The sequence below is a fragment of the Prunus avium genome, chromosome 3, assembly GCF_965620075.1.
Source record: "Prunus avium chromosome 3, drPruAviu1.hap1.1, whole genome shotgun sequence".
NCBI classification, from domain to species: domain Eukaryota; kingdom Viridiplantae; phylum Streptophyta; class Magnoliopsida; order Rosales; family Rosaceae; genus Prunus; species Prunus avium.
The window spans coordinates 30,123,665-30,149,663 of NC_142286.1; the positions used below are offsets into that span (position 1 = coordinate 30,123,665).

The following is a 25,999-nucleotide window of genomic DNA, read 5'->3' on the forward strand; positions in this document are numbered from 1 at the left end:
AAGGTGGTCAAGTAGCTGGGTGCTATTGTGTTCAAAAGAGGTTAACTCACCAAGGGAAAACGTGAGAGAGAGCAATCAGTTCAAGTTAGGAGCTGAGTTGGGGTCTTGAGAGTCTAGACACCAAGGAGGGAAACACCAAGGGTTGTGAGAGTGTTCACAAGTGCATCAAAGTGTTGAGCAAGGGGTGTGAGAGGAAAGAGAGCTTGGGGAGAGAATAGAGTTCCAAAGGGGTTTTTCTGTGTAAAACCAAAGTTGTAACTTATTCTTTCATGAAGTGAATTTCTCAAGGGGATCACCAAGAGGATGTAGGCAATTGCTGAACCTCTATAAATTCTTGTGTCACTTTGTGCTTGGTTGTTGTCTCAAGTGTGTGTGTGTGATTCATCCATCATTGTGTGTGTCACAAAGTCCATCAACAACAAGATCATTAGGGGAGTGAGTGAAAGTGTTTGTCCATTTTTCTCAACAAGTGGTATCAGAGCTGTGTTGGAGCAGCAATTGCTAGTGTGTTGAAGATGGCAAGTGACAAGGAAGCTGAAGGTGGAAGTAGCTCTATGCATCAGAGGCTACCACAATCTGTCAGCATGAAGGTGGAGTTGAAGCCTTTCACAGGGAAGGAGAACTTCACACTTTGGCAAAGGAGGATGAAGTCAGCCCTTACACAACAAAATCTCAGTGTTGTCTTGGAAGGCAAAGAGAAGAAGCCGGTTACCATGACAGACGCGGAGTGGGGTGTGCTAGATGAGTTGGCTAGAGGAGCCATCGAGAACTTCATCTCCGATGAGGTGCTCATCAACGTGATGAAGGACACAGCGAAGCAAACATGGGAGAAGCTCGAAGAGATGTTTGCAGGGAAGTCGCTGTCCAACAAGCTCTTCCTCAAGGAGGAACTCCTAAATCTTCGGATGGCGGAGGAAGGAAATCTAATGGAGCATTTGAGCAGCTTCAATAGATGTGTTGCTGACTTGCAAAGAATGGATGTGTTGTATAATACGGAGGATAAGGCACTCATGTTACTAACATCCTTGCCTCCGTCTTATAAGCATTTCCGAACTACACTTATGTTCGGGAAGAGTACTTTGAATTTTGAGGAGGTGGTGCAAGATGTGATGACGCATCACAGGATGTCTCAACGTTCGGAGGAGAACTCTCAAGATGCTGGTTTGTTCGCAAGGAGTCGTTCAAGCAAGCAAGAAGGCAAGGGCAGCAAAAGGAATACTAAGTCCAAGGACAATGAAGGGTGCTTCGAGTGTGGATCTATGGATCATTGGAGGCGAGATTGTCCGGTATGGAAGGAGAAGCTGAACAAGATGAAGAAAGCTGGAAGTTCAGCCCACGTGTGTGATGAGGACACATGTGATGAACTCTTGACGGTTACGGATGAAAGTAACGGGGAAGTCATGGCAAGTTCTTCATGTAAGAATTCTTCTTCAAGTTGGATTTTAGATTCCGGGTGCTCATATCATGTGTGTGCAAATAAGTTGATGTTTGACACATATGAGGATAAGGATGCATGCAAGATTATGTTGGGAGACAAAACTACATGTGAAGTTTTGGGCATAGGGACTGTGAAGATCAAGTTGCAAGGTGGTGAAGTTTGGACTCTTAGTGAGGTAAGGTTTGTACCTACACTAAGAACGAATCTAGTCTCTCTTGGTTCTTTGGATAGAGAAGGTTGCTCTTACAAGGCCAAAGGAGGGAAGCTCATGGTCACACAAGGTTCTGTGGAGGTTATGAAGGGGGAGATTCAACCAAACAACACATACAAGCTCTTGGGTGGTGCAGAGATTTGTACCAAGGAAGAGCAAGCAACAAGTCTTAATGTCAAGGAGCCGGTCCAACATGATGTAGCTGCAAGTGTGCTCAAGAGATGTTGGGCAAGGAAGGTTAGTCAAGGGTGTATGACTAACGGTTCATCATCAAAGGTGCTTGATTTCAAAGCTGCAGAAAGTGTGGAGAGGAATATCCACAAAGGTGAAATCAAGACAAGGAATGATGGGGAGGATGTTGTTGAAGAGAAGCTTCTTGCCAAGGTGGTCATGGAAGGGACTCCATTTGAGGTGGAGCTTGACACAAGGGCTGAAGAAGGAGGGCAACAACAACAAACTCACAAAGGGGTTCTACTTGAGGTAGAGCCATCATCAATTGCAAGGTCCAAGCCCAAGGAATCCATCAAACCGTCCCTAGGTTTTGGATGGATGGACCAAGAAGTTCCAACCACGTTTCGGAGTGCTATAGGGAGCATGAAGCGGGAAAGTTGGAGAAGTGCATTGATGAAAAGAAATGTGTTCTTAAATCCAAGAGCAAGAAGTACTAAATGGGGATTTAGTGAACAAAGGTTTGGTATGGGGTTTGCATATCAAGGGAAGTCCAAGGTTCAAGGTTCCAAGGAGGCAAGGAGCAACGAATTTGGCAAGGGGGAACTCTTTTCTGCACAAGAGGTCCATGTTACTCAAGTTTAGACTTGGGTGGAGCACCTTCCACCAAAGGTGCATTGAGGCAAGAGGTGTATTGCCATGGTGGAGCTCTTGGAAATTACTAGAACAATTTCTAAGAGGTTGAAGAGGTTCTAGAGGTCAACAATGACTCACGGGGTGATTAAATGGTTCGCCAAGGTGGAGATTGTTGGAAAATGGCTCACATTTAGTATGCAAGTGAAGGAGTGAGCGACCGGTCGCAAGGTTTGGGCGACCGGTCGTTTTTACACAGATTCGAAGTCTGGAGCAAATGCATGGGGCGACCGGTCGCTAGTTCTTTGCGACCGGTCGCAGGAAACATGAGCGACCGGTCGCGTGCCATTTGCGACCGGTCGTAAAGAAGCAGAATCGAAACTGAAGCCTCAGTCCAAAAGCGACCGGTCGCCAGTTCCTGGCGACCGGTCGTCCCAGTTGTGCTGTGACGATTTCTTACGTGTTTTCAACTACTTTTTCGGTGGCTATCGCTTTCCACAAGATTTCAGAGGCTTAATGGGTCACTTCTGAGTTGCAAGAAGGTGGACTACCTGCTGGATAGTTGGGAGAGCACTAATTGCCAATTGGTTGTCTTGCTTTGAAGGATTCACTCTCCATTTTCTGGTTTAGTGGAAGGTGGCTGAAGTGGGATTTGATTACTTACATGATCTGATCTTTAGTCTAAGTGGGAGACTAAAGGAAGGAACGTGGAAGACAAGATGGTGCCTTATCTTATGTCCATTGGTCTGTGTAAGTAATGGGATGTAAAGCAAGACATTATAAGATGAGAAAGCAAGTTGAAGGAGGAGTGGTTAATCTCAAGGTGGTCAAGTAGCTGGGTGCTATTGTGTTCAAAAGAGGTTAACTCACCAAGGGAAAACGTGAGAGAGAGCAATCAGTTCAAGTTAGGAGCTGAGTTGGGGTCTTGAGAGTCTAGACACCAAGGAGGGAAACACCAAGGGTTGTGAGAGTGTTCACAAGTGCATCAAAGTGTTGAGCAAGGGGTGTGAGAGGAAAGAGAGCTTGGGGAGAGAATAGAGTTCCAAAGGGGTTTTTCTGTGTAAAACCAAAGTTGTAACTTATTCTTTCATGAAGTGAATTTCTCAAGGGGATCACCAAGAGGATGTAGGCAATTGCTGAACCTCTATAAATTCTTGTGTCACTTTGTGCTTGGTTGTTGTCTCAAGTGTGTGTGTGTGATTCATCCATCATTGTGTGTGTCACAAAGTCCATCAACAACAAGATCATTAGGGGAGTGAGTGAAATTGTTTTGTCCATTTTTCACAACATTCACATGATATGAATATGCAAGAAAACTTCAATGTTTGATATTTTTATCGGGCCATGTTGAAAATAGTGGGTCAATTATTCCCGAAACTCGTTTCAACTTGTTTAGATTTAGGTTGTGCTTCTCCATTACGGAGTCCCGCAATACGGGCTTTTTCTTTTTCTTTGGTCTGAACCACGAGGTGGTCCTGGATGGACCCCAACTATGTGTGGCACCTTTAAGTCTTAACCACAACCCAGACTAATCCCTGTTCACACCAGGTCGGCCCATAAGGAATAAAGTGCTGGCCAAAGTGGTGACTCCGTACAAGAGCAGGGATCGAACCCCTGACTTCTCTTAAGGAATGAGAGTGCTGAACTACTCACACCAACCACCTTGGTTCAATACGGGGTTTTGACTGTGCGATGATTTGAATGGTTTATATTTCTCCTTTCTCTCTCTCTCTCCTCTCTCTCTCTCTATCTCTTCTCTAATCTCTCTCTTTCTTTTTTCTTTCTCTCCACCAGTTTGGACTTCGTAACGGATCTGCATTGCGAGACTGAGTGAGAAGCACCTTTCTAAAATTTATTCAACTTTGAATATGTATTATTTAAAACTTGGGTCATGCTAAAATAGGCTCTTGTAATTCAAATACCATAGACTATAACCCACCAATAATACAATTTTTAAGTAAAACCCACTTTTAAAATTGGATGACAATGTATCCATATAAGTTGATTTCTTTACAAATCTTGCCACTAGATCTTTATTTCGTGGCTGACTGTTTTTCATCCCCTAATTTTATGCAAATGAATAATATCTTTCACTGCACATTTATGTTTGCACTCCTGTAATAATGGCCTACAATCAAATTAGTTCAAATACTCCCTCCTAACCTCCTATAGGTCGGATAAATGAATTTTTTATATACCTACACCCTCCAATTATATATATTTACTAATATCCTCTTCAATTATATATATCTATATATGTATATGTTTAATATATATTCTAATAGGTAAAACGCTCATAGAAAAATAAAGTGCGTTAATTAGATGATATTATGTATTAAAAAAAATAGGTAAAATGATGTTATGTATTAAAAAATAGGTAAAAAAAAATAAGTACGTTTACATTTTCATGCTTACATGTATTACATCATTTGACTCACAGGAAAAAATAATAGATAAATTATTACTCATAAAAGATAATAGGTAAATTTTTGTCCATAAAAAATAATAGGTAGATTATTACTCATAACAAATAATAGGTAAATTACTGTCCATAAAAATAATAGGTACAGTAAAAAATAATAATCTACCTATTATTTTGTGGATGAAATTAATAGGTACAGTAATAGGTAAATTATTATTCATAAAAGATAAGAGTTTAATGGATTAATATCCATTACTGTACCTATTCATAAAAATAAAGTAGGTACATTAATATGTTATGAATAATATAACATTTTACTGTACCTATTAAAAATAATAGGTACATTATTATCCATGAAAAACTAGGTATAAAACTTTAATAGGTATATTATCATTCATAAAAGAAAAAGAAACTATATATAAATTTTGTACTTAAATAAATAAGTCATGATATAGGTACGTTAGAATAAAGATTAGTTGGGTTAAAATATTAGGAGATAAACACATAAGCACAAAGGTGAGTTTAAAAAATATATGAATTTTTCCTATTTTAATGGCAGGAAAAAAAAATTACCTTACACATCCCTAAATTTATGATAATCACTATTTGAAATTAAAAAACTTAATGAAACAGATACAGCAATTGAATTGCTGAAAGTAATTTACCTATTATCTTTTATTGATAATAATTTACCTATTATCTCTTATTGATAATAATTTACCTATTATCTTTTATTGATAATAATTTACCTATTATCTTTTATTGATAATAATTTACCTATTATCTTTTATTGGTAATAGGTAAATTATTTTTATAAAGTATTAGGTACATTATTTTCAAAATGAGTTAAATAAGTTGGGTATATTATTTAAATCATACGTAAATTTATCTCACCAAAAAAAAAAAAATTATGCATAAAGAGTATTTAATTGCAAGCTAATTCGGTGGGAGGAAATCAAAACAATAAATTCAGGAAACAAGACTTAATACACCCACCACATAAGAGCATCCACAATCATGCTATCTATTTTTTAGTTAAATTTTAGCTAAAAACATATAAAAGTTATTTTAGGAGTTATTTTATGGAGTCATAAATGCTATAACTCTTTTTTAATTGGTCCATCTCTATTAAAAAATAATATAAAAATAGTTAGCAATTAAAGATTTAAAATACTCATAAAATAAAGTAGAGAGAGTATTTACGTCCAAAACAACATTTTGGATTTAACATTTAGAAGTTTGGAGGTGAAATATTCATGAAATGATTTGAATGACTATTCATTGTATCTTACCATGAAATGTATAAAGTGTAAAATATTATAGTAAATCATTATAAATAAATGACTATGGTGTGTTTAATCTTCTTTCATTAATTACTACATATTTTATACATTCGCAATGTTTGTCAGCTCGCTATATAATTAACTTAAATCAGTTAAGCCCATCAGTCAATGCATTTCCTTCCAATTTTTGTAATAAAGTAATATATAATCAACTAAATAAACATCCTCAAAAGTTTCAAGAAAAAATTCCAAGTTTTTCTTACAATTTCATTGGTTTTTATTCAATTTTTATCGATTGCATTAAATTATAGGGAGCCACTAAGAGTCCTTTCTCTCTCCTCAGATTTAGGAGCTCCTAGAAACCTTCATATTTTAGGAGGTGAATAGGGAGCATGGTTGGAGTTGTATTTTTCCAATTCCTCCCTAAAATTTGTTTAAAGATGTGGTTTAGGGAGCCCATTGTGGATGCTCTAACACGTTAACTTGTAAATAGGGGTAGTTTTGGAGTCCGAAAAATATAATAAATCAGATTTTAAGTTAGATTAGGTAGCTTACTTAGTTGGATCCTAATTATCGTGTTTTATTTGAAAAAAAATGGGCATTTTAAATAGAAAAATAAAGGGAAGGGTTGTAGGTGATTAAAAATGAATTTTATGGGCCTAAGAGCATTTACAATCATGCTTTCTATTTTTCAGTTAACTCCAATCATACTCTCTGATTTAGGAAGTCATAAATGCTATAACTATTTTTTAATTGGTACATCTCTATTAAAAAATAATTAGCATTAATTAAAGGATTAAAATACTCATAAAATAAAGCATCATTAAATTATAGGGAGCCATTAGGAGTCTTTTCTCTCTTCTCGGATTTAGGAGCTCCTAGAAGTTTCCCTATTTTAGGAGGTGGATATGGAGCATGGTTGGAGTTGTATCTTTCCAATTCTTCCCAAAAATTTGTCTAATGAGGTGATTTAGGGAGCCCATTGTGGATGCTCTAAACTCAATTTACTATTAAAAACTAGTAGTATTTTATCATTTGTAACAAGTGAAACAAGTTATTTTTTACATGCACGGGTTGAAAATCGAATTTTTAGTCTTAACGAGTGAAATAGGTCGTGTTTTACCCATTATTTTTGTGAGTTATGTTCAGATTAAGCTAATTTCTCAGGACATGACATGAACCCCATAAAACACGATCGTAACCTATATTTTGACCAAGCTAACAGCACAACAGAGCCTTGAGGCAGCAAACAGAGTTCTATATGGGCCAATCCCGAGCTCCTTACCAAAATGGTACCACTTCTCTCAGAAATACTCAGTTTCAAACCACAAGTTCTTATGTTGTGTAAATTTTATAAACAAGAAGGCTAATTTTGATTATGCAAACCTGATAATGAAGATGAACCCAGCAAACACTACGATATTATTGTTTGGAGAAACTTCAACTATTATCATTTAATAATGAAGTACTTTATTCTAAATCTCAATTCAGATTACAATGGAAGAATACAAAAACCATGAGACCATAATGTCAAAAAATCTTTTATTTGCAGAAGGAACAAAGAATAATATTTCTTAAAATGAACTAATTACACAAAAGAATTATAAGGCTGCATGCACAATAGAACAGAGAATACGTGATGATGTGGCATGATCTGGATGTCTAGAACCTTGATCGTCTGCATTCGGCTGGGAGGCCTTGTGGGAAGCGTTTGAGGTCAGAGCAGTAGTTGTAGACCATGAACTTTTGTTGCACCCATCGAAGCCGGTTTCGGCCTGCAGCATCAAGCCCTTGAGTTTGCCATGCACTCTGCTCTGTTAAGGAGTTAGTAGATGTAGATGTAGTAGTGGAGACCTTGAAGTTTCTGTAAGAGGCAGTGAAAGGAGCTTGTGTCCAGTCTGTCTTCACAAGGCCACCTCTTGTTGCCCAGTCATCAGCATTCCAGAGGCTTGAGTAAATTCTCATGGGTTGGTTTTTGGGAAATGGAACTCCAATTGTTTCCAAGTTGTTGAACACTCTGATTGGAATGTTGTCCACCAAGAATCTGCAGTTGCAAATGTATTAGAAATTTTCTTAATTAATAACTGATGTTGTAAAAGTAAACTAAAAGAGGTTAATTCACATAAGGTGGTAACTTGTAAGTGTTACTTACATAATCCGCTGGCTGTTCCAGACAATGGAGTAGGTGTGGAAGGCCTTTGTGGGATCAAACCAGAGATGGAATTGTTGTTCTCTGTTTCCTTTTCCTTGGCTGAACACATTGGTATGGAGAGTGTAGGGGTCTCCAGATAAGTTTCCCAAAAATTCAAAGTCAATCTCATCATGGGTTGGCCCTTGAGAAGATAACTGCATATATTCATGTGTTTCATTGCATAAATTAGCAAAGAAATTATGGAAATCTATTGAAAATAATATAATAATTGAAGAACAAGGGTATGATTGTAAGTAGTTAACTTACATAGTATGCAGTGACAGTGCCAGCTGAGTTGCCAGAGACCAGCTTGATCTGCATGTCAATTCTTCCAAGTAAGTACTCATTCTTGGACTTGAAACCAGACCCAGAAAACTTGTCAAGGTTAAGTGTGAGAAGCTGTCCTCCGTTTAGAATGTTAGCCCGTTCGTCTCCGAATGTGATGTCAAAGTCTTGATAGAAATTCCCAGCTGAGGCCGTCATGGCCATCAGAGAAGTTACAAACAACGAAACAACAAGCACCATTGAGATCTCAGAACAAGAAGAACAAGAAGACATTTTGATATCACGTAGTGAGTATTGATGCAGAAAGAAAAAGAGAGGGTGAGTGATGTTGCCGTTTGATGATATAATTTTAAGTTCTGAAGCCCTTTATATATATATAAGCTTTTGGTAGGGCGACTTTAGGCTTAGAGTATGACGCGTTGAAATTATGGAGGTGACCTCGCTAGCTGGCAATACTTTAAAAGTTCAAAACTGGTGACAGGTCTGCAAATCAAATCATAGGCTATGATACGATATGATGATGATTCTGCGAATGCTCAACATCAACTTGATGCTGAAGCTGGACACAGGTTTGCAAATATTAGATGACTTTAGGCTAACAGAAAAAAAGAAGAAAACAAAAAGGAGGCAGGCAGGAAGCAGCATAGGAAACAGTTCATACAGAGTTAAAGATATCTGTGTGTTTTTTTCTTTCTGCTTTAAAGATATCTGTGTTTTACTTTTGTATCTTTGTTTTATAAAATAAAAAATTTGAAAAAAAAAAGGCAGGCAGCGACAACAAGTATGGATAATGCTAGCTGTTGCTAGCAGTCAAATGTATGGAATGCATGTGGGCTGCTGGATGGGCTACTTTGAAGTTTAAATGCTAAAGTTTTCTTCATGATAAATCTTCTCGTGACTGTTTTTCTGATGCAAAGTTAAAAGTTGTGATCCGGGGTCACAAGAAATAAATAGAAACATAAAAAGCTAGGCAAGTTAATTTGTAAAGTTGACATTAATTAGTCAGAAGTAAATATTGACATTAATTACATGGGTTATTATTAATGAAGGTCCCCAACTTAATTAGGGTTAGGTGCACCATGGGTAGCGTAGGTAGGTGGATCTTAAAAGCAAAATATAATCGTGTATTTACACTTCAAAAATAGTGATCATACGCTTTCATTCATTGAATATATAAGAAGAGTGCGTGATAACTTTCTAGAGCGTGAATTACCACTTTTTTATCACACAGTGACATTGAGATTTAAATCTTTATCTTTTGAGGCACGTTTTCTTTTTGTCCATATACATGTATCACATGTTTGTTTATAGCTCTAACATCACCAACTTAAATGCCTCAGAAACTAAACTCACAGAAATGCCCTATTTCCCGTGCTGCTTCCTGCTTTATTTCTTTTTATTTTTTAATTTCCCAAGATGCATGGTCTGAATTTGCAAACCTGTCTCCAGCTTCGATACAAGTTGGGTTTGCAAGCAGTCAATTCCTGTGGCTGGGGCACCCAAATAAAGCTTTCACAGAATCATAGATAACCTAACCTAATTTGTTAACCTGTCGCCAGCTTCATCAACGCGGCATACTTGATTCCACTCTAACTACTCTAAGGGCCCCAACATATATATAAAGAGCTTCACAACTCAAATTATATCATCAAACACAAACAGCCTCACTACTCATTTCTCTTACTTAGCTCTATCTGTCTGAAATCACCAAATCAAAATGACTTCTTCCAAGGTCACTGTGATGCTTTTTCTTTCTTTTTTTGTAAGTTCTATGATAGCTGCCTCAGCTGGTAATTTCTATCAGGACTTTGATGTAACATTCGGCGATGAACGCGCTAAGATACTCAACGGAGGACAACTTCTCACACTTAACCTTGACAAGTTTTCTGGGTCTGGTTTCAAATCCAAGAATGAGTACTTATTTGGAAGAATTGACATGCAGATCAAGCTGGTCTCTGGCAACTCAGCTGGCAGTGTCACTGCATACTATGTAAGTTAGCTACTATCAATCCTACCCTTGTTCTTCAATTATTATATTATTTTCAATAGATTTTCATAATTGCTTTGCTAATTTATGAAATGAAACACATGAATATATGCAGTTATCTTCTCAAGGGCCAACCCATGATGAGATTGATTTTGAGTTTTTGGGAAACTTATCTGGAGACCCCTACACTCTCCATACCAATGTGTTCAGCCAAGGAAAAGGAAACAGAGAACAACAATTCCATCTTTGGTTTGATCCCACAAAGGCCTTCCACACCTATTCAATTGTCTGGAACAGCCAGAGGATTATGTAAGTAACACTCACCACCGTATTGAATTGGTTTCTATTAAAAAAGCTTAACATAATTAACCTCTGCTAATCAATTACTAAAACATATGCAACTGGTTATGTCTATGCAGATTCTTGGTGGACAACATTCCAATCAGAGTGTTCACCAACTTGGAAACAATTGGAGTTCCATTTCCCAAAAACCAACCCATGAGGATTTACTCAAGCCTCTGGAATGCTGATGACTGGGCAACAAGAGGTGGACTTGTGAAGACTGACTGGACACAAGCTCCTTTCACTGCCTCTTACAGAAACTTCCAGGTCTCCACCACATCTACTAACTCCTTAACAGAGCAGAGTGCATGGCAGACTCAAGGGCTTGATGCTCCAGGCCGAAACCGGCTTCGATGGGTGCAACAAAAGTTCATGGTCTACAACTACTGTTCTGACCTCAAACGCTTCCCACAAGGCCTCCCAGTTGAATGCAGACGATCGAGGTTCTAGTTTGAAACAGAGAACAGAACCCAGATGATCACAGTTCCCCTGTTCTCTTGTGCAGCATTCATTTTTTGTGTAACTTATTTTCAGTTATGAAATATTCTTTCATTCATTACGCAAATAGAAATTTTGTAACAAATTATTAATAAGTCGATTTTTTAATTCTCCTGGTTTTTTTTTGTATTCTTGAACTGAATTGAATTTTGGAACCAAATTTTAATAGTGATCACATGATAATGGTTCAATATTATCTAATACGATAGCTTGACAACAACTACATTGTGGAAAACCACTTTGTTGGTAGCAAATATTAGTGGGGCCCGTCCCAAAAGAGCCCAAAGAGTAAAGGCCTAGACTGTCTTGAGGAACCGGTCAATAGACTACATCAGCTTTACCTCGCATCTGAAGAGGGCCAAAAGAGGTAAAGGAAGGTCGCCCATGCCCAATTAGAGTCCATGAGGCCACGACCCAAGGTGCCTCTACTTCTAAGGCCCGCATGTGGGAGTAACAAGCTTCCCAATGGGCCCATGTCATATCCAATTATGTTGAGTACTTTCCACCTAAAAAAGGTAATCTGAACTTTCTCCATACTTGAGTACAATACTTTTAAAAGCCTCTTTTGAGGAAGAAAGACTGACTTAAGCATCGGAGGGTGGTTGGTGAACCCACCATCAACACACTTGACACGAAATCAAAGAACAAAACATCATACTCTTCATTAATTAGTCAAGCAATGAAATGTTTTTAAAATCTTGTTTGGTTTTCCACAAGTGGTAATTAGGTAATTAGATTAATCAACCAATGGGGTGTGTGTTAGATTGGTACAAGCTTTTGGTGTGCTCCCAAATGGTCTTGGGTTCAAGCCCTCATGATACCCGTTTGTGTGAGTTTCCCCCTCCCCTTCCTAACCATGGTAATTAAGTTAAATTAGTGCCAAAGCGAAATTTTCATTTCAAGTTGATAAACCTGCTCTACTTGTATAGCATGCTTGTTCCTACTTAAATGCCATCTTTGGTGTTGGAAATATAGCGGGTGTAGGTTATGGTTCCATTAAATAAATTTAGTGTTTCATGGCACGTTATTGCAATGCTTTTTTTGAGATTTTATTTGCCTCCACAAGCAGTTTGCAAGGGGGAAATATAAATAAATCGTGTCGATACAATGAAGCCTAATGATACGTTGATGCTAGTATGCGTCTTGCACAGGACCGACCAGTCATGTAGTAGTGAACCTTCCCATCTTGACTATCAAGACAATCCGACCAGTCACCGCTATTATTCGACAAATCTCTCTCATATTTGGAAAACATTTCTAATATTTACATTACTCCTGCTTATTTCTTGTAACCCAGATCACAACTTTCACTTGGTATGACAAAAATAGTCACGAGAACATTTATCTTGAAAGTAGCCATCTCAGGCATTGAAGAACATTCATGGACATCGACTGGTAGCAATTGCATTATCCACAAATGATGTAGCTTGAAGTGTTGCAAAAGGGAACAAGTCACATTAAATTAATGGATTATTGGAATTTCAATGTCAATGTTCTAAACATTAAGTAAACTCACGAGTGTCAATTTCAACACAACCCGTGTAGGTCTATATGTATTATTATTAGGAACATGCAAATAGAATCTGCTTTTTTAAAATAATTTTTTTTTTTTAAATCTCCTCTGTTTCTGGTTACCCAAGTTTCCCTACTAAAAAACCCAAAAATGCTCCTTTCAGGAAAATTCATGGGTTCGAGTCCTAATATTTATGTAGTGCGTGTGAGTTTAGTATGCTATTACTCCTCTCAATAAGAAAGCCCTCAAAAAATACCTAAATTTTTTATTATTATTGGTAAAATGGGGATAAAAACCCAAAAGAACTTATCATCCCTTTTTTTTTTTTGGGAATTTCAGTAATTTTATTCATCTGAATGTTGGTGCCTAGGTTCGTATATAAATATACAAACCACATTTATATATCACATTGTGTAACACCTCTCTAATAGAAATGGGCCCCATTCTATTGGTGGGCTCCACCTCTTTAGAGATGGTTCACAATGTGATATATAAATATATTGTACCTAGCATTACCCTAAGGCTCCGTTTGGTTCACGGGAAAGGAGGCTTGAGGATGAGAAATTAATTGTTTTCCCATGTTTAGTAAGTCCAGGCATGGGTAATAGTTGTTTAGCACATGGGAAAGTATGGGAAAAATGAAGCCCTCCTCTCAACTTGGATTTTGTTTTCCCTCCTCACGGGAAAGTTTGGGAAAATGAGCCAATATTCAATGCACATTTTTCATGACTAATTTTTCCCCTTTAACAATTTAGAATTACAATGTATCATTAAATGAATTCTTTTTTTATTTGCTTTAATATGGGTATAACTGGAAAATTATACAGACTTTATTTTCCATTCATACTCAAAACAAACATGGGAAAGGAAACAAAGTGAAATCTCTCAGTTACTTTCCCGGCATTACCAAACGTGGGAAATGAATCTTCCATTTTCATCCCTTAGAAATGACATGGAAAATAATTTCCCCTCAAATTCGTTCCGTGAACCAATCGGGGCCTGAATAAAAAGAAAACAAGAGACATTATTACATCACCACCCAACCTTACCAAACGCCCATATTCTTTTGCTTTTTGTCCATTTATACGTTTGTGGCTCCAACATCACCGAAAAAAGAACTAATAATAATTAAAAATGCTTCAGAAGCTAAACTCTGCCTTCACATAAACTAATGTCCTGTTTCCTATGTTGCTTCTTGCTTTCTTATAATCCTAAAAATGCAAAACTGTCTCCAGCACAGCAAATTATTATTATTAATATTATAATAATATCCAAGTTTGGCACTGCTAAACTAGTAATCAATTGGTGAGGCACCGCCTCACTCAAATAAAGCAAGCCAGCTTTCATATATAGAGCTAGACTTATCGCAAACTCTGTTGCCAGTTTTCAACTTATTATTCAGATGCTGCCAGCTTTCCTGTTCAACGCGGCATATATACTCCCAGCCCCCCAACACTTATATATAAAGAGCTTCAAAGCTCAAATGATACCATCAAACACAAACAGCCACAACTCAACACTCATTTCTCTTTGAAGCTAATTCTCTTCTCTTGCTAGCTCTGTCTACAATCTCACCAAATCAAAATGCCTTTTTCTTCTTCTTGTTCTAAGGTCTCAATGGTGCTTGTGGTTTCTTTGTTTGTAACTTCTCTGATGGCCATGACTGCCTCAGCTGGTAACTTCTTTCAAGACTTTGATGTAACATTCGGCGATGAGCGCGCTAAGATACTAAACGGAGGACAGCTACTCACACTTAACCTTGACAAGTTTTCTGGGTCTGGTTTCAAGTCCAAGAATGAGTACTTACTTGGAAGAATTGACATGCAGATCAAGCTGGTCTCTGGCAACTCAGCTGGCACTGTCACTGCATACTATGTAAGTTTTAACTCCTCAACCCTCTTCCAATGTGATTAAGATACATAAGACTCTAGTCTTAATTTGAATAACTGCATTGCTAATTTATGAAATGAAACACATGAATGTATGCAGTTATCTTCTGAGGGTCCAACTCATGATGAGATTGACTTTGAGTTTTTGGGAAACTTATCTGGAGATCCCTACACTCTCCACACAAACGTGTTCAGCCAAGGAAAAGGAAACAGAGAACAACAATTCCATCTTTGGTTTGATCCCACAAAGGCCTTCCACACCTATTCAATTGTCTGGAACAGCCAGAGGATTATGTAAGTAACACTCACCACCTTATTGAATTAATATGATTTCTATCAAACGCTTAACATAATTAACCTCTGCTAATCAATTACTTAAACAAATTACTTAAACATATGCAACTGGTTATGTCTATGCAGATTCTTGGTGGACAACATTCCAATCAGAGTGTTCACCAACTTGGAAACAATTGGAGTTCCATTTCCCAAAAACCAACCCATGAGGATTTACTCAAGCCTCTGGAATGCTGATGACTGGGCAACAAGAGGTGGACTTGTGAAGACTGACTGGACACAAGCTCCTTTCACTGCCTCTTACAGAAACTTCAAGGTCTCCACTACATCTACATCTACTAACTCCTTAACAGAGCAGAGTGCATGGCAGACTCAAGGGCTTGATGCTGCAGGCCGAAACCGGCTTCGATGGGTGCAACAAAAGTTCATGGTCTACAACTACTGTTCTGACCTCAAACGCTTCCCACAAGGCCTCCCAGTTGAATGCAGACGATCGAGGTTCTAGTTTGAAACAGAGAACAGAACCCAGATGATCACAGCTCCCCTGTTCTCTTGTGCAGCATTCATTTTTCGTGTTACTTATTTTCAGTTATGAAATATTCTTTCATTCATTATGCAAATAGAAATTTTGTAACAAATTATTAATAAGTCGATTTTTTAATTCTCCTGGTTTTTTTGTATTCTTGAACAGAATTGAATTTTGGAACCAAATTTTAATAATGATCACATGATAATGGTTCAATAGATAGCTTGACACAACTACATTGTGGAAAACCACTTTGTTGGTACCAAAAGAGCCCAAAGATTAAAGGTCCAGACTACTTGAGGAACTGGTCTATAGACTACATTAGCTTTACCTCTCGTTTGAGGAGGCCCAAAATAGGTAAAGGAAGGCCGCCCATGCCCAATCAGAGCCCACGAGCCCACGACCCAAGCGCGCTAACCAAGGTGCCTCTCTCTTAGAGGCCTGCACGTGGGAGTAACAAGTGTCAGAATGAGCCCATGTCATATTCCATTGACGTATGCTGTCCTCGAAAAAGGGAAAGGACACACGTCAACTCGTCGATGATGCCACGTTATCAACGACTTAATAGTCCCACATAGGAAAAGGACAACACAACTGTCTCATTCTCACAATATTGAGTACTTTCCGCCTAAAAAGGTAATCTGAACTTTCTCCATTACTTGAGTACAATACTTTTAAAAGCCTCCTTTGAGGAAGAAAGACTGACTTAGGCATCGGAGGGTGGTCGGTGAACCCACCATAAACACTTAACAAGGAATCAAAGAACAAAACATCGTACGCTTCATTAATTAATCAAGCAATTAAATATTTTTAAACTCTTGTTTTGTTGTTCCACTAGTGGTAATTAAGTTAATAAACCAATTGGGTGTTAGTTGGATTGGTACAGGCCTTTGGTTTGGTCTGCTCCCAAATGGTCCTGAGTTCAAGCCTCATGGTATCTGCATGTGTGAGTTTTCCACTTTCCTTCCTAACTTTGGTAATTAGGTTAAATTAGTGCCAAGGCGAAATTTTCATTCCAAGTTGATATTGCTCTACTTGTAGTTGTATAGCGTTCTTGTTCCTACTTAAATGCTATCTTTGGTGTTGGAAATATAGTGGGTGCGGGTTATAGTTCCATTAAATAAAGTTAGTGTTTAATGGTACGTTATAACAATGCCTTTTTTTAGACTTTATTTGCTTCCACAAGCGGTTTGCAAAGGGGAAATATAAATAAATATGTTGATACAATGAAGCCTAATGATACGTTGATGCTAGTATGCGTCTTGCACAGGACCGACCAGTCGTGTAGTAGTGAACCTCCCCATCTTGACTATCAAGACAATCTGACCAGCAGTGGTGGACCTATTAAGGCGCAAGGAGATGCAACTGCACCTCCCCTCACTGGAAAAACCATTATAGGAGCTCTACTCAGCATGGGAGGTGCACTCTAGGTGTTCGACGAAAAGCCTAAACGAAGTCAATTTGCTGCAAAGCGCGCTTGTTTTTTTTCATTTATTATTATTTATAAATCCTGGTCAAAATTGCACCTCCGCTAAAAAATTCATGGGTCCGTCAATGCCGACCAGTCACCACTATTATCCGATGAATCTCTTTCTCATATTTTAAAAACATTTCTAACATTTGAGACATTACTCCTACTTATTACTTTTAACCCATATCACAACTTTCACTTGGTATGACAAAAATAGTCACGAGAACATTTATCATGTACAAGTTCTAAACTTTAGCATATAAAACTCGAAAGTAGCCATCTCAGGCATTGAAGAACATTCAATTGCATTATCCACAAATGATGTAGCTTGAAGTGTTGCAAAAGGAAGGATGCCACAATAAATTAATGGATGATTGGAATTTCAATGTCAATGTTCTAAACATCAAGTAAACTCACGAGTGTCAATTTCAACACAACCCGTGTAGGTCTATATGTATTAGTACCAGGAACCTGCAAATAGAATCTGCTTTCCTTTTTCTTTTATCTCCTCTGTTTTCTGGTTACCCAAGTTTCCCTACTAAAAAATCTAAAATGCTCTTTTCAGCAAAAAGTCATGGGTTCAAGTCTTAGCACCCATGTAGTATATGTAAGTTTAGTATGCTATCGCTCCTCTCAATAGAATAGTTCCAACAAAAAAAACCCTCAATAATTTTTTTTTCTTTTTTATTAGTGAAATGGGGACAAAAACCCAAAAGAACTTTTTTTCTTTTTTCTGGAATTTCAGTAATTATGTGTCTCTTGTTTTTTGGGAATTTCAGCAATGGACATCACCACCCAACCTCAGCAAACGCGCGTATACTTTGTCTTTTTGTCCATTTATATGTTTGTGGCTCCAACATCACCAAATGCAAAAAAAGAAAAAAGAATAATTAAAAATGCTTCAGAAGCTAAACTCTGCCTTCACATAAACTAATGTCCTGTTTCCTATGTTGCTTCCTGCTTTCTTATAAGCCTAAAAATGCAAAACTGTCTCCAGCACAGCACTTTATATATTTATTATTAATATTATAAAAATATCAAGTTTGGCATTGCTATGCTAGTAGTCAATTGGTGGGGCGCCGCCTAACCCAAATAAAGCCAGGCAGCTTCCATATGGAGCTAGTCTTGTCTAATTTGCAAACCCTGTTGCCAGTTTTCAACTTATTATTCAGATGCTGCCAGCTTTCCTCTTCAACGCGGCATATGTACTCTAAGCCCCCCAACACTTCATATATAAAGAGCTTCACAGCTCAAATGATACCATCAAACACAAACAGCCTCAACTCAACACTCATTTCTCTTTGAAGCTAATTCTCTTCTCTTGCTAGCTCTGTCTACAATCTCACCAAATCAAAATGCCTTTTTCTTCTTCTTGTTCTAAGGTCTCAATGGTGCTTGTGGTTTCTTTGTTTGTAACTTCTCTGATGGCCATGACTGCCTCAGCTGGTAATTTCTTTCAAGACTTTGATGTAACATTCGGCGATGAGCGCGCTAAGATACTAAACGGAGGACAGCTTCTCACACTTAACCTTGACAAGGCTTCTGGGTCTGGTTTCAAATCCAAAAATGAGTACTTGTTTGGAAGAATTGACATGCAGATCAAGCTGGTCTCTGGCAACTCAGCTGGCACTGTCACTGCATACTATGTAAGTTTTAACTCCTCAACCCTCTTCCAATGTGAATAAGATATATAACACTCTAGTCTTAATTTGTCCTTAAATTTTCTTTTTTATAAATTTTAATTGTTGCATTGCTAATTTATGAAATGAAACACATGAATGTATGCAGTTATCTTCCGAGGGTCCAACTCATGATGAGATTGACTTTGAGTTTTTGGGAAACTTATCTGGAGATCCCTACACTCTCCACACCAATGTGTTCAGCCAAGGAAAAGGAAACAGAGAACAACAATTCCATCTCTGGTTTGATCCCACAAAGGCCTTCCACACCTACTCCATTGTCTGGAACAGCCAGAGGATTATGTAAATAACACTTACCACCTTATTGAATTAATATATAATTAACCTCTTTTACTTTACAAATTACAACATCAATTATTAATTAAGAAACTTTCTAATATGCAACTGCAGATTCTTGGTGGACAACATTCCAATCAGAGTGTTCCAAAACTTGGAAACAATTGGAGTTCCATTTCCCAAAAGCCAACCCATGAGGATTTACTCAAGCCTCTGGAATGCAGATGACTGGGCAACGAGAGGTGGCCTTGTGAAGACTGACTGGACACAAGCTCCCTTCACTGCCTCTTACAGAAACTTCCAGGCCTCCACCACATCTACTAACTCCTTAACAGAGCAGAGTGCATGGCAGACTCAAGGGCTTGATGCTGCAGGCCGAAACCGGCTTCGATGGGTGCAACAAAAGTTCATGGTCTACAACTACTGCTCTGACATCAAACGCTTCCCACAAGGCCTCCCAGCTGAATGCAGACGGTCGAGGCTCTAGCTATGCATCCAGATCATGCCACTTGATCACATATTCTCTGTTCCAATGTGCAGCCTCATCATTCTTTTGTGTAATTAGTTCATTTTTATGAAATATTCTTTCATTCATTCCTTCTGCAAATATAGATTTTGTAGTTTCATATGAATTTGCTTTTTTTCATTCCATACCTTGTCCTTGTATTCTTTTATTGTAATCCTGAACTTAGAATCAAACACTTGATTGTTAAATGATAAAACAGTTGAACTTTCATTTTAAACATGTTCATTTGAGAAATGAAGGATTGGGTTTTTGGGATTACATAGAGTTCAATGAGTCATGAAACAGTGGTCAGGTTTCAAATTTGTGTCTAACTACTAGTTGATCCTAACTCGACCGTTTAATTAATCTTTCGACCGTAACAGTAGTTTGTCATGATCCAAATCATAACTTGTACTAATTGGTATCCTAAATATAGTCATGAGGATGAAGAAGAAAATTTTGGTAATTCAATGAGACATCCCATGCATTCGTTGACCGGTAGCAACAGCATTGTCCAAAAAACATGTACCTAGTTTGGCGCTGTGCCACAAGTTCAACTTGAAAAAGGAAACCAGATTGTAATTTCAAATCGATATTCTAAATATAGCTGATCTGTTCAAAGTTCAAACGCAGGAAGCACCCACAATACATAAATAAACAAAGTCATGGTGATTCAAAATAATTTTTGAAAAACTGAGGTACAATCTGAAAATTTAGATTGTATACTCAGTTTCAATATTTTTTATCTTTATATCTAGGAACCTCTTTTCAAGTACTTTCAGAAATTTATAAGCAACATTTCTACATTTTCTGAACTGTTTTTATTTCTGAGTAGCTTTCAAATTCTTGTTTATATAAAGTATCCTCCCAACCAATCAACTCTCTTCGAAGCTAATTCTCGTGCTAGCTCTGTGTACAATCACGAAACCAAAATGTCTTCACATAAGGTCTCATTGATGTTTTTTATTTCTTTGATCATAACTTCTCTGAAGGCCATGGCTGCCTTGGCTGGTAATTTCTATCAAGACTTTGACATTATGTTCGGCGATCAACATCTTAAGATACTTGAGGAAGGAAAACTTGTCACACTCTCCCTTGACAAGGTTTCTGGCGCTGGTTTCCAGTCCAAAAATGGATATATATTTGGAAGGTTTGATGTGCAAATGAAGATGCCACCTGGGAACTCAGCTGGTACTGTCACCACATTCTATGTAACAACTCTCAATCCCTATAGCTCTTCCATTGTGATTGCATGTGCTGCTCTAATTTTTCTGAGATGCCCTTTAATTAGTTCTGTATATATTTGCATAAGCACTGCATGCATTGCTAATTATTGAAACATATGCATGCCTATGCAGTTATCTTCTTCAGGTCCAAATCATGATGAGATTGACTTGGAGTTTCTGGGCAACTCCACTGGGGAGCCCTACACTCTCCATACTAATGTCTACGCCCAAGGGCAGGGGTCCAAGGAACAACAATTCCACCTATGGTTTGATCCCACAAAGGACTTCCACACCTACACCGTTGTTTGGAACAGCAAGCGCATTATGTAAGTAACACTCCCCCATCATGGACCGTATTTCTAACCACAATGTAAACCACATCTCTAATAAGGGTCATATATGGCCCACCTCTATTAGAAATGTACTGGTAGACTAACGTTATCGGCCAATATTGACATTGTATATTGGTATCCAATACCAAACAATATTTACCTTTAAATTAAATTCTTTAGAAGTTTCTCATTTTAACCTCTTCCTATTTACAACATGGGTTGATTGAAAACTTTGTGATACACATGCATGTGCAACTGTTTCAGATTCTTAGTGGATGGAAGTCCAATTAGAGTGTTCAACAACTTGGAATCACTTCGCCTTCCATTTCCTAAAAACCAATCCATGAAGATTTATGCAACTTTCTGGAATGCTGATGACTGGGCTACACAAGGTGGGCGTGTGAAGACTGACTGGAGCCACGCTCCTTTCTCTGCCTCCTACAGAAACTTCAACATCAATGCTTGCCTTGGGTCACAAGGATCACCATCATCATCTTGCTCTACATCTACCAATTCCTCAGCATGGCAGAACCAAGGGCTTAATGCTGCAGGCCGGAACAGGCTTCGATGGTTGCAACGCAAGTTCATGGTCTATGACTACTGCACTGACCGTCCTAAGTTCCCAAAAGGTCTCCCACGCGAATGCAAGCATTCGAGGGTCTAGATTTCTTCTAGAGAGGCCACCAGATGCCAAATGATCCAAGCTAGCTCTCTAAATCATAGAAACGGAGACCAAATCATTAGATGATAATAGTTCAAATTTCTCCAACAATGTCATTGGGTTTCATGTCAAAATTGAGCTTAATAAATTCAGGATTACAGCAACCCAGTTCCTTGAGCAAAAATACTCAAAATCCAAACCAGTCCTGCATATGTAATATCAATATAAAGATGCAATCTTTGGGACACTTTCTTTTTCTTTTCCTGCTTAATTCTTGTAACCCAGATCACAACTGTTACTGGGTAGGACAGAAATAGTCACGAGCACAATATTCATGAAGAAAGCTTTTGGCTTTAGCATTTGAAACTTTGACTGGTAGCAAATAGCAACGGCATTATCCACAATTGATGCAGGAAGTTTGTCGCTTTGCCACAACTTTAAGTTAACAAAAGGAATTTAAATATCGATATTCTACACATTAACTCACTCACGAGTGTCAAGTGCAATCTGCTGTGTAGGTATCTACAGAGAGGGATCAGGACCACCACCAGAAAACCTGTATCCAGCTCTGAAAGAAGCTTATGCCAAGGACAATTGGGGCTGTCCCTGCAGAGTCAACGGCTAATTTTCCAAGGCCTCAAACTTCAACTTCAACAGCTCTCTTCCAGTCCTACACTCTATCTGTCTAAGCTCATTTATGTAACGAAAACGAAAGATGTCATCTTTCTGTCCATATGCTTTTTGCTTCTATATTCGCAGGAACTATTCCTCTACCAGACTTGCAAACAGTTAAAGAGGAACAGGGGAGGACCACTTAGAAAACAAAACCCAACATATAAATCTTCTGATGTCTACAGAGCCTCTTATCTCTAACCTGTGTGCACTAGTTTCAATTCTCACTTCTCTCTCTTAACACACACCTTCACATTAGCTTTTGTCAAGTGGTTGTTGTGGCTCTGACATTTCAATTACTCAACTGGTGATTTCCACAGCAGCACCAATATAAGTGCCTGGCCAACCCAGTCTGCATAATTTCTCCATTCTCATGGCTCTTTCCTCTCTGTTTCATCTTTATCTGCTAGAGTGTCTCTAATCTTCAATTTCAAATTTGGCAAGCTTTAATCTCCAGGGTTTTTTTTAGGACAAAGAAAAACTTGATTTTCAAACTCTAGTTCATGATTTACAATACATCTCACCACAAAAAAAAGAACAGTCAAGATGGAAATTAAGATTACAAAAAAGAAGAGTCACATTCCAATATATAGCAAAAGAGAACTCAGAAGGGGAAAATAAAATTTAGATTTCTTCACGATGAATCAGATACAACGTAGTCGATACAATTACAGAATCAGCCTATGGAATGACCATAGAGTTTCAGTACAACGACTACAATCCAAAATACGTCAAGATCTCTGAATTCTTCCACAAGAACTATCAAATTGTAACATTTTTTAGATGCACAACGGACCAATAGCTTCATTCCCTACTCCACAAACCACTTATCGCTTTATGTACTCCAGCAGTGATGTGCAGAATTGCGAGCTCACTCCTGTATGAAACTTGAACCATTCAAAGTCCATAAAGCATGCATCACTGCTACCTCTGGCATTGAAGACAACAGAATTGAATGAGACAACTCCAATTACCATAAACAGAAAATATTATTTCCTCAAATTTAACAAAAGCACAATCTGCAGCCCACACAACAGTCGAAAAGCCAAATGCACCCAAACCAACTTTTTAGCCAGACTTAAGAGGGAAACAATGATGCCTTTCATGAAATAACTCTGAGGTTTGCAACATTCATATATCAATTTTGTAGCCATCTATTTTCTCACTCACAATTCACATGAAAAGTAACCTTCGAGCAACATTGTTCTTCCTTCTTAATAAGTTTCAGTTGTAAATAAAAACAGTCCCATGACTTCAAGCCTAACATCTCCCTTTTCCCTACAAGACCATATAAACACACAATGAGAACAGGGGAACCAAGACTGATAGGAATCTATCTTAATCAAGGCATCAGTTTTCAGGTATGGCCCCTCTAGACTTAACCTCTTATTCCTTCAGCTCTACCAGCCTATGGACGACTTCTTCAGAAAAACCTCATAATGACATAAATGGAGGCAATTATTGAAGCCTGATAAATTTAATCAGGTTACTTCAGGACCTCATCACAGAAACAGACCTTTGTCGCCAGCTCCAACTTTCTGTTTCGCTTGAAACCTCACAGGCTTTTTATCGCTTTCTTTAGCCCAAGATTGAATTTCTGATCTGATGCCATTTACTCAGTACCAAGAACCACCTCCAGGAAAGAAAAGGGAAAAAAGCACTGGGCACTAAGCTCGTTGTAACTATTCTTATCTCTCAAACCACTGTACACCATTAATATTCAAATCAAGTTGAAAACTATTGACAAGATGCATTTGTTCTCCATTATCTATTGCAGTCAAGGTAATTAATTCTAGTCATAACAGTGATTCTAACCACATAACTTGTACATAAGGGTAGCCAGGAGGTGGCCTGGAGGTCCTTAGCAGATATATATCTCTTCCCTTTCAAATTTTGCAGAGCTATTTGTATCAGATGTCCTTGGTGCAGATATTAATTTCCACTGCTCCTTCTCACCTTGTTTCAAACTACATGCTTTGATGCGGGTAGATGAAAAGGGGTGCTCCAGTGTTGTAGAGATTATTAGGCAAGGCTTTCTATGTTTCCTAAAGTTCTTTGCGCTTTCAGTCATGAAATAGCATGTTACAGAGTTTTGAATTGAAAGGCAAAGGAGCTACTATCACATTGGCATTTGATTTGTACTTGTAAAGTGATTTCTCTGTCTCTCAAACCGTTAACTCAAGAAACCCACACCACTTTGCAACAGTGACTCATACAACAACGATTCATAATACTAGGAATAATGGAACCCATTAAACACCAAAAATTCAGATTTCAGAATGCAACATTGTTCAGCATTCAGTAGGGTTATCAAAATTATCTAAGCAACAAAGATATATACACACCCATATGAAACAAGAGAAAAACTTGCTGGAAATGTAAATTTCAAAAGGACCCAAATATGTGAATCTTTCCTTCTTCCTTTTATAAATCTTACAGAAGAATAATAAAAAATCATCATTTAGGACCAGAGAATGAAACCCATTAACTCAATCGAACCCATGAGCACCAATGTGACTAATAAATTCAAGTTGAGGACTTTCCCTCTTGGATGGTTCAATGTAACCCAAAACAACAGCAACACAGCGGAAAAAAAAAAAAAACAATAACAAAAGAAGAGAAATAAATTTGTGCATTAAATGAGAAACCCAAAAGCAGTTACCTTGAGGATTGGAGACAGCTTTCCAATAAGATGTGCCTCCAGGACAAGGAAGAAGAGCCATGACAAAGAGATTGGGTTGGAGTTGCAGCTACCATTGTTTCTTGCTTTTTGGTTTTTTGTTTTCCTTTACACTTTCACTTGGTTTGATTCGCTCTCTCTCTCTCTCTCTCTCTCTCTCGACAATACATATAGTCTATCCGTGGGTGCTTCTGTGCTGTGTCTGTAGGTTTAAGGAGGGTTTTAGGATTTGCACGAATCACGAGAAGGCTTAAACTTTGACTGCTCCTCTCCTGCCCCTCCCGCCAAATTTTCTTGTCGGCTGGCCTTCAGTCCAGTCCAGTCCATTCTACAGTAATTTCAGTCGGACCAATAACTTTTTTAAAATTTTAAAAAAAATTTTATCTTTCTTTTCCCTTGCCATCTAAATTGTAAGCAGAAGAAACACCTAATTGTTTATTAGTATTATCACTTTACTTTTTGGTATAATAATTCTAAAAGAGAAACAACTCCTCTCTTAATATTGTGGTTAAGATCATAATGTTATTGACCATTAAACCAAAACAGGGTTGTATTTTTTTTTAAATTAAAAAGTAATATTTGGCAAAGGGGAATTGAATAAGGATCTCAAGTGCAAGATGATACTCTAAAGCACTCTGAGGTAAACGTCATTTACAAGAATGGCTGTGATTGTGATTGAGCCTAGTATGCTTCTGTAAAAGCTTCACTCCACATCATGCCAACCTGATCCAAACAGATTTCTTAGAAACCTTAGATACTCATCTTTTTATCTTGGTGATATGTAAAGTCAAAATGG

At 37.9% G+C, this 25,999-nt stretch overlaps 5 protein-coding genes and 1 long non-coding RNA gene across 6 annotated transcripts; 4 read left to right on the top strand and 2 right to left on the bottom strand.

Moving 5' to 3' along the window:
- Nucleotides 1–7,604: 7,604 nt before the first annotated feature.
- Nucleotides 7,605–8,984, bottom strand: LOC110754911 (xyloglucan endotransglucosylase protein 1-like). The gene is made up of 3 exons (XM_021956033.2): nucleotides 8,614–8,984; nucleotides 8,308–8,501; nucleotides 7,605–8,199 (listed from the first exon to the last, which is right to left on the bottom strand). The coding sequence occupies exons 1-3, from the start codon at nucleotides 8,902–8,904 to the stop codon at nucleotides 7,818–7,820; spliced, it is 867 nt and encodes a 288-aa protein (XP_021811725.1). The 5' UTR covers nucleotides 8,905–8,984; the 3' UTR covers nucleotides 7,605–7,817.
- Nucleotides 8,985–10,263: 1,279 nt separating this feature from the next.
- LOC110754908 (xyloglucan endotransglucosylase protein 1-like) lies at nucleotides 10,264–11,577 on the top strand. The gene is made up of 3 exons (XM_021956032.2): nucleotides 10,264–10,621; nucleotides 10,734–10,927; nucleotides 11,038–11,577. The coding sequence occupies exons 1-3, from the start codon at nucleotides 10,349–10,351 to the stop codon at nucleotides 11,408–11,410; spliced, it is 840 nt and encodes a 279-aa protein (XP_021811724.1). The 5' UTR covers nucleotides 10,264–10,348; the 3' UTR covers nucleotides 11,411–11,577.
- Nucleotides 11,578–14,448: 2,871 nt separating this feature from the next.
- LOC110754906 (xyloglucan endotransglucosylase protein 1-like) lies at nucleotides 14,449–15,872 on the top strand. Its single transcript, XM_021956030.2, has 3 exons — nucleotides 14,449–14,846; nucleotides 14,961–15,154; nucleotides 15,281–15,872. The coding sequence occupies exons 1-3, from the start codon at nucleotides 14,556–14,558 to the stop codon at nucleotides 15,657–15,659; spliced, it is 864 nt and encodes a 287-aa protein (XP_021811722.1). The 5' UTR covers nucleotides 14,449–14,555; the 3' UTR covers nucleotides 15,660–15,872.
- A 2,527-nt stretch (nucleotides 15,873–18,399) lies between these two features.
- On the top strand, nucleotides 18,400–19,870 carry LOC110754907 (xyloglucan endotransglucosylase protein 1-like). Its single transcript, XM_021956031.2, has 3 exons — nucleotides 18,400–18,797; nucleotides 18,940–19,133; nucleotides 19,242–19,870. Exons 1-3 carry the CDS (start codon nucleotides 18,507–18,509, stop codon nucleotides 19,612–19,614), a joined length of 858 nt encoding a protein of 285 aa, XP_021811723.1. The 5' UTR covers nucleotides 18,400–18,506; the 3' UTR covers nucleotides 19,615–19,870.
- Nucleotides 19,871–20,343: 473 nt separating this feature from the next.
- Nucleotides 20,344–22,238, top strand: LOC110754917 (xyloglucan endotransglucosylase protein 1-like). The gene is made up of 3 exons (XM_021956041.2): nucleotides 20,344–20,843; nucleotides 20,991–21,184; nucleotides 21,455–22,238. The coding sequence occupies exons 1-3, from the start codon at nucleotides 20,565–20,567 to the stop codon at nucleotides 21,852–21,854; spliced, it is 873 nt and encodes a 290-aa protein (XP_021811733.1). The 5' UTR covers nucleotides 20,344–20,564; the 3' UTR covers nucleotides 21,855–22,238.
- Nucleotides 22,239–23,082: 844 nt separating this feature from the next.
- On the bottom strand, nucleotides 23,083–25,705 carry LOC110754919 (uncharacterized). The gene is made up of 2 exons (XR_002526414.2): nucleotides 25,186–25,705; nucleotides 23,083–23,453 (listed from the first exon to the last, which is right to left on the bottom strand). It is a non-coding gene; the product is annotated as an uncharacterized LOC110754919 (long non-coding RNA).
- Nucleotides 25,706–25,999: the final 294 nt, after the last annotated feature.

Coding starts and splice junctions, on each gene's coding strand:
- LOC110754906 (XM_021956030.2), top strand. CDS start 14,556: ATGCCTTTTTCTTCTTCTTGTTCTAAGGTCTCAATGGTGCTTGTGGTT. Junction 14,847..14,960: donor GCACTGTCACTGCATACTAT/GTAAGTTTTAAC, acceptor GAATGTATGCAG/TTATCTTCTGAGGGTCCAAC. Junction 15,155..15,280: donor TGGAACAGCCAGAGGATTAT/GTAAGTAACACT, acceptor ATGTCTATGCAG/ATTCTTGGTGGACAACATTC.
- LOC110754907 (XM_021956031.2), top strand. CDS start 18,507: ATGCCTTTTTCTTCTTCTTGTTCTAAGGTCTCAATGGTGCTTGTGGTT. Junction 18,798..18,939: donor GCACTGTCACTGCATACTAT/GTAAGTTTTAAC, acceptor GAATGTATGCAG/TTATCTTCCGAGGGTCCAAC. Junction 19,134..19,241: donor TGGAACAGCCAGAGGATTAT/GTAAATAACACT, acceptor ATGCAACTGCAG/ATTCTTGGTGGACAACATTC.
- LOC110754908 (XM_021956032.2), top strand. CDS start 10,349: ATGACTTCTTCCAAGGTCACTGTGATGCTTTTTCTTTCTTTTTTTGTA. Junction 10,622..10,733: donor GCAGTGTCACTGCATACTAT/GTAAGTTAGCTA, acceptor GAATATATGCAG/TTATCTTCTCAAGGGCCAAC. Junction 10,928..11,037: donor TGGAACAGCCAGAGGATTAT/GTAAGTAACACT, acceptor ATGTCTATGCAG/ATTCTTGGTGGACAACATTC.
- LOC110754917 (XM_021956041.2), top strand. CDS start 20,565: ATGTCTTCACATAAGGTCTCATTGATGTTTTTTATTTCTTTGATCATA. Junction 20,844..20,990: donor GTACTGTCACCACATTCTAT/GTAACAACTCTC, acceptor ATGCCTATGCAG/TTATCTTCTTCAGGTCCAAA. Junction 21,185..21,454: donor TGGAACAGCAAGCGCATTAT/GTAAGTAACACT, acceptor CAACTGTTTCAG/ATTCTTAGTGGATGGAAGTC.
- LOC110754911 (XM_021956033.2), bottom strand. CDS start 8,904: ATGTCTTCTTGTTCTTCTTGTTCTGAGATCTCAATGGTGCTTGTTGTT. Junction 8,502..8,613: donor GCACTGTCACTGCATACTAT/GTAAGTTAACTA, acceptor GAATATATGCAG/TTATCTTCTCAAGGGCCAAC. Junction 8,200..8,307: donor TGGAACAGCCAGCGGATTAT/GTAAGTAACACT, acceptor TTGCAACTGCAG/ATTCTTGGTGGACAACATTC.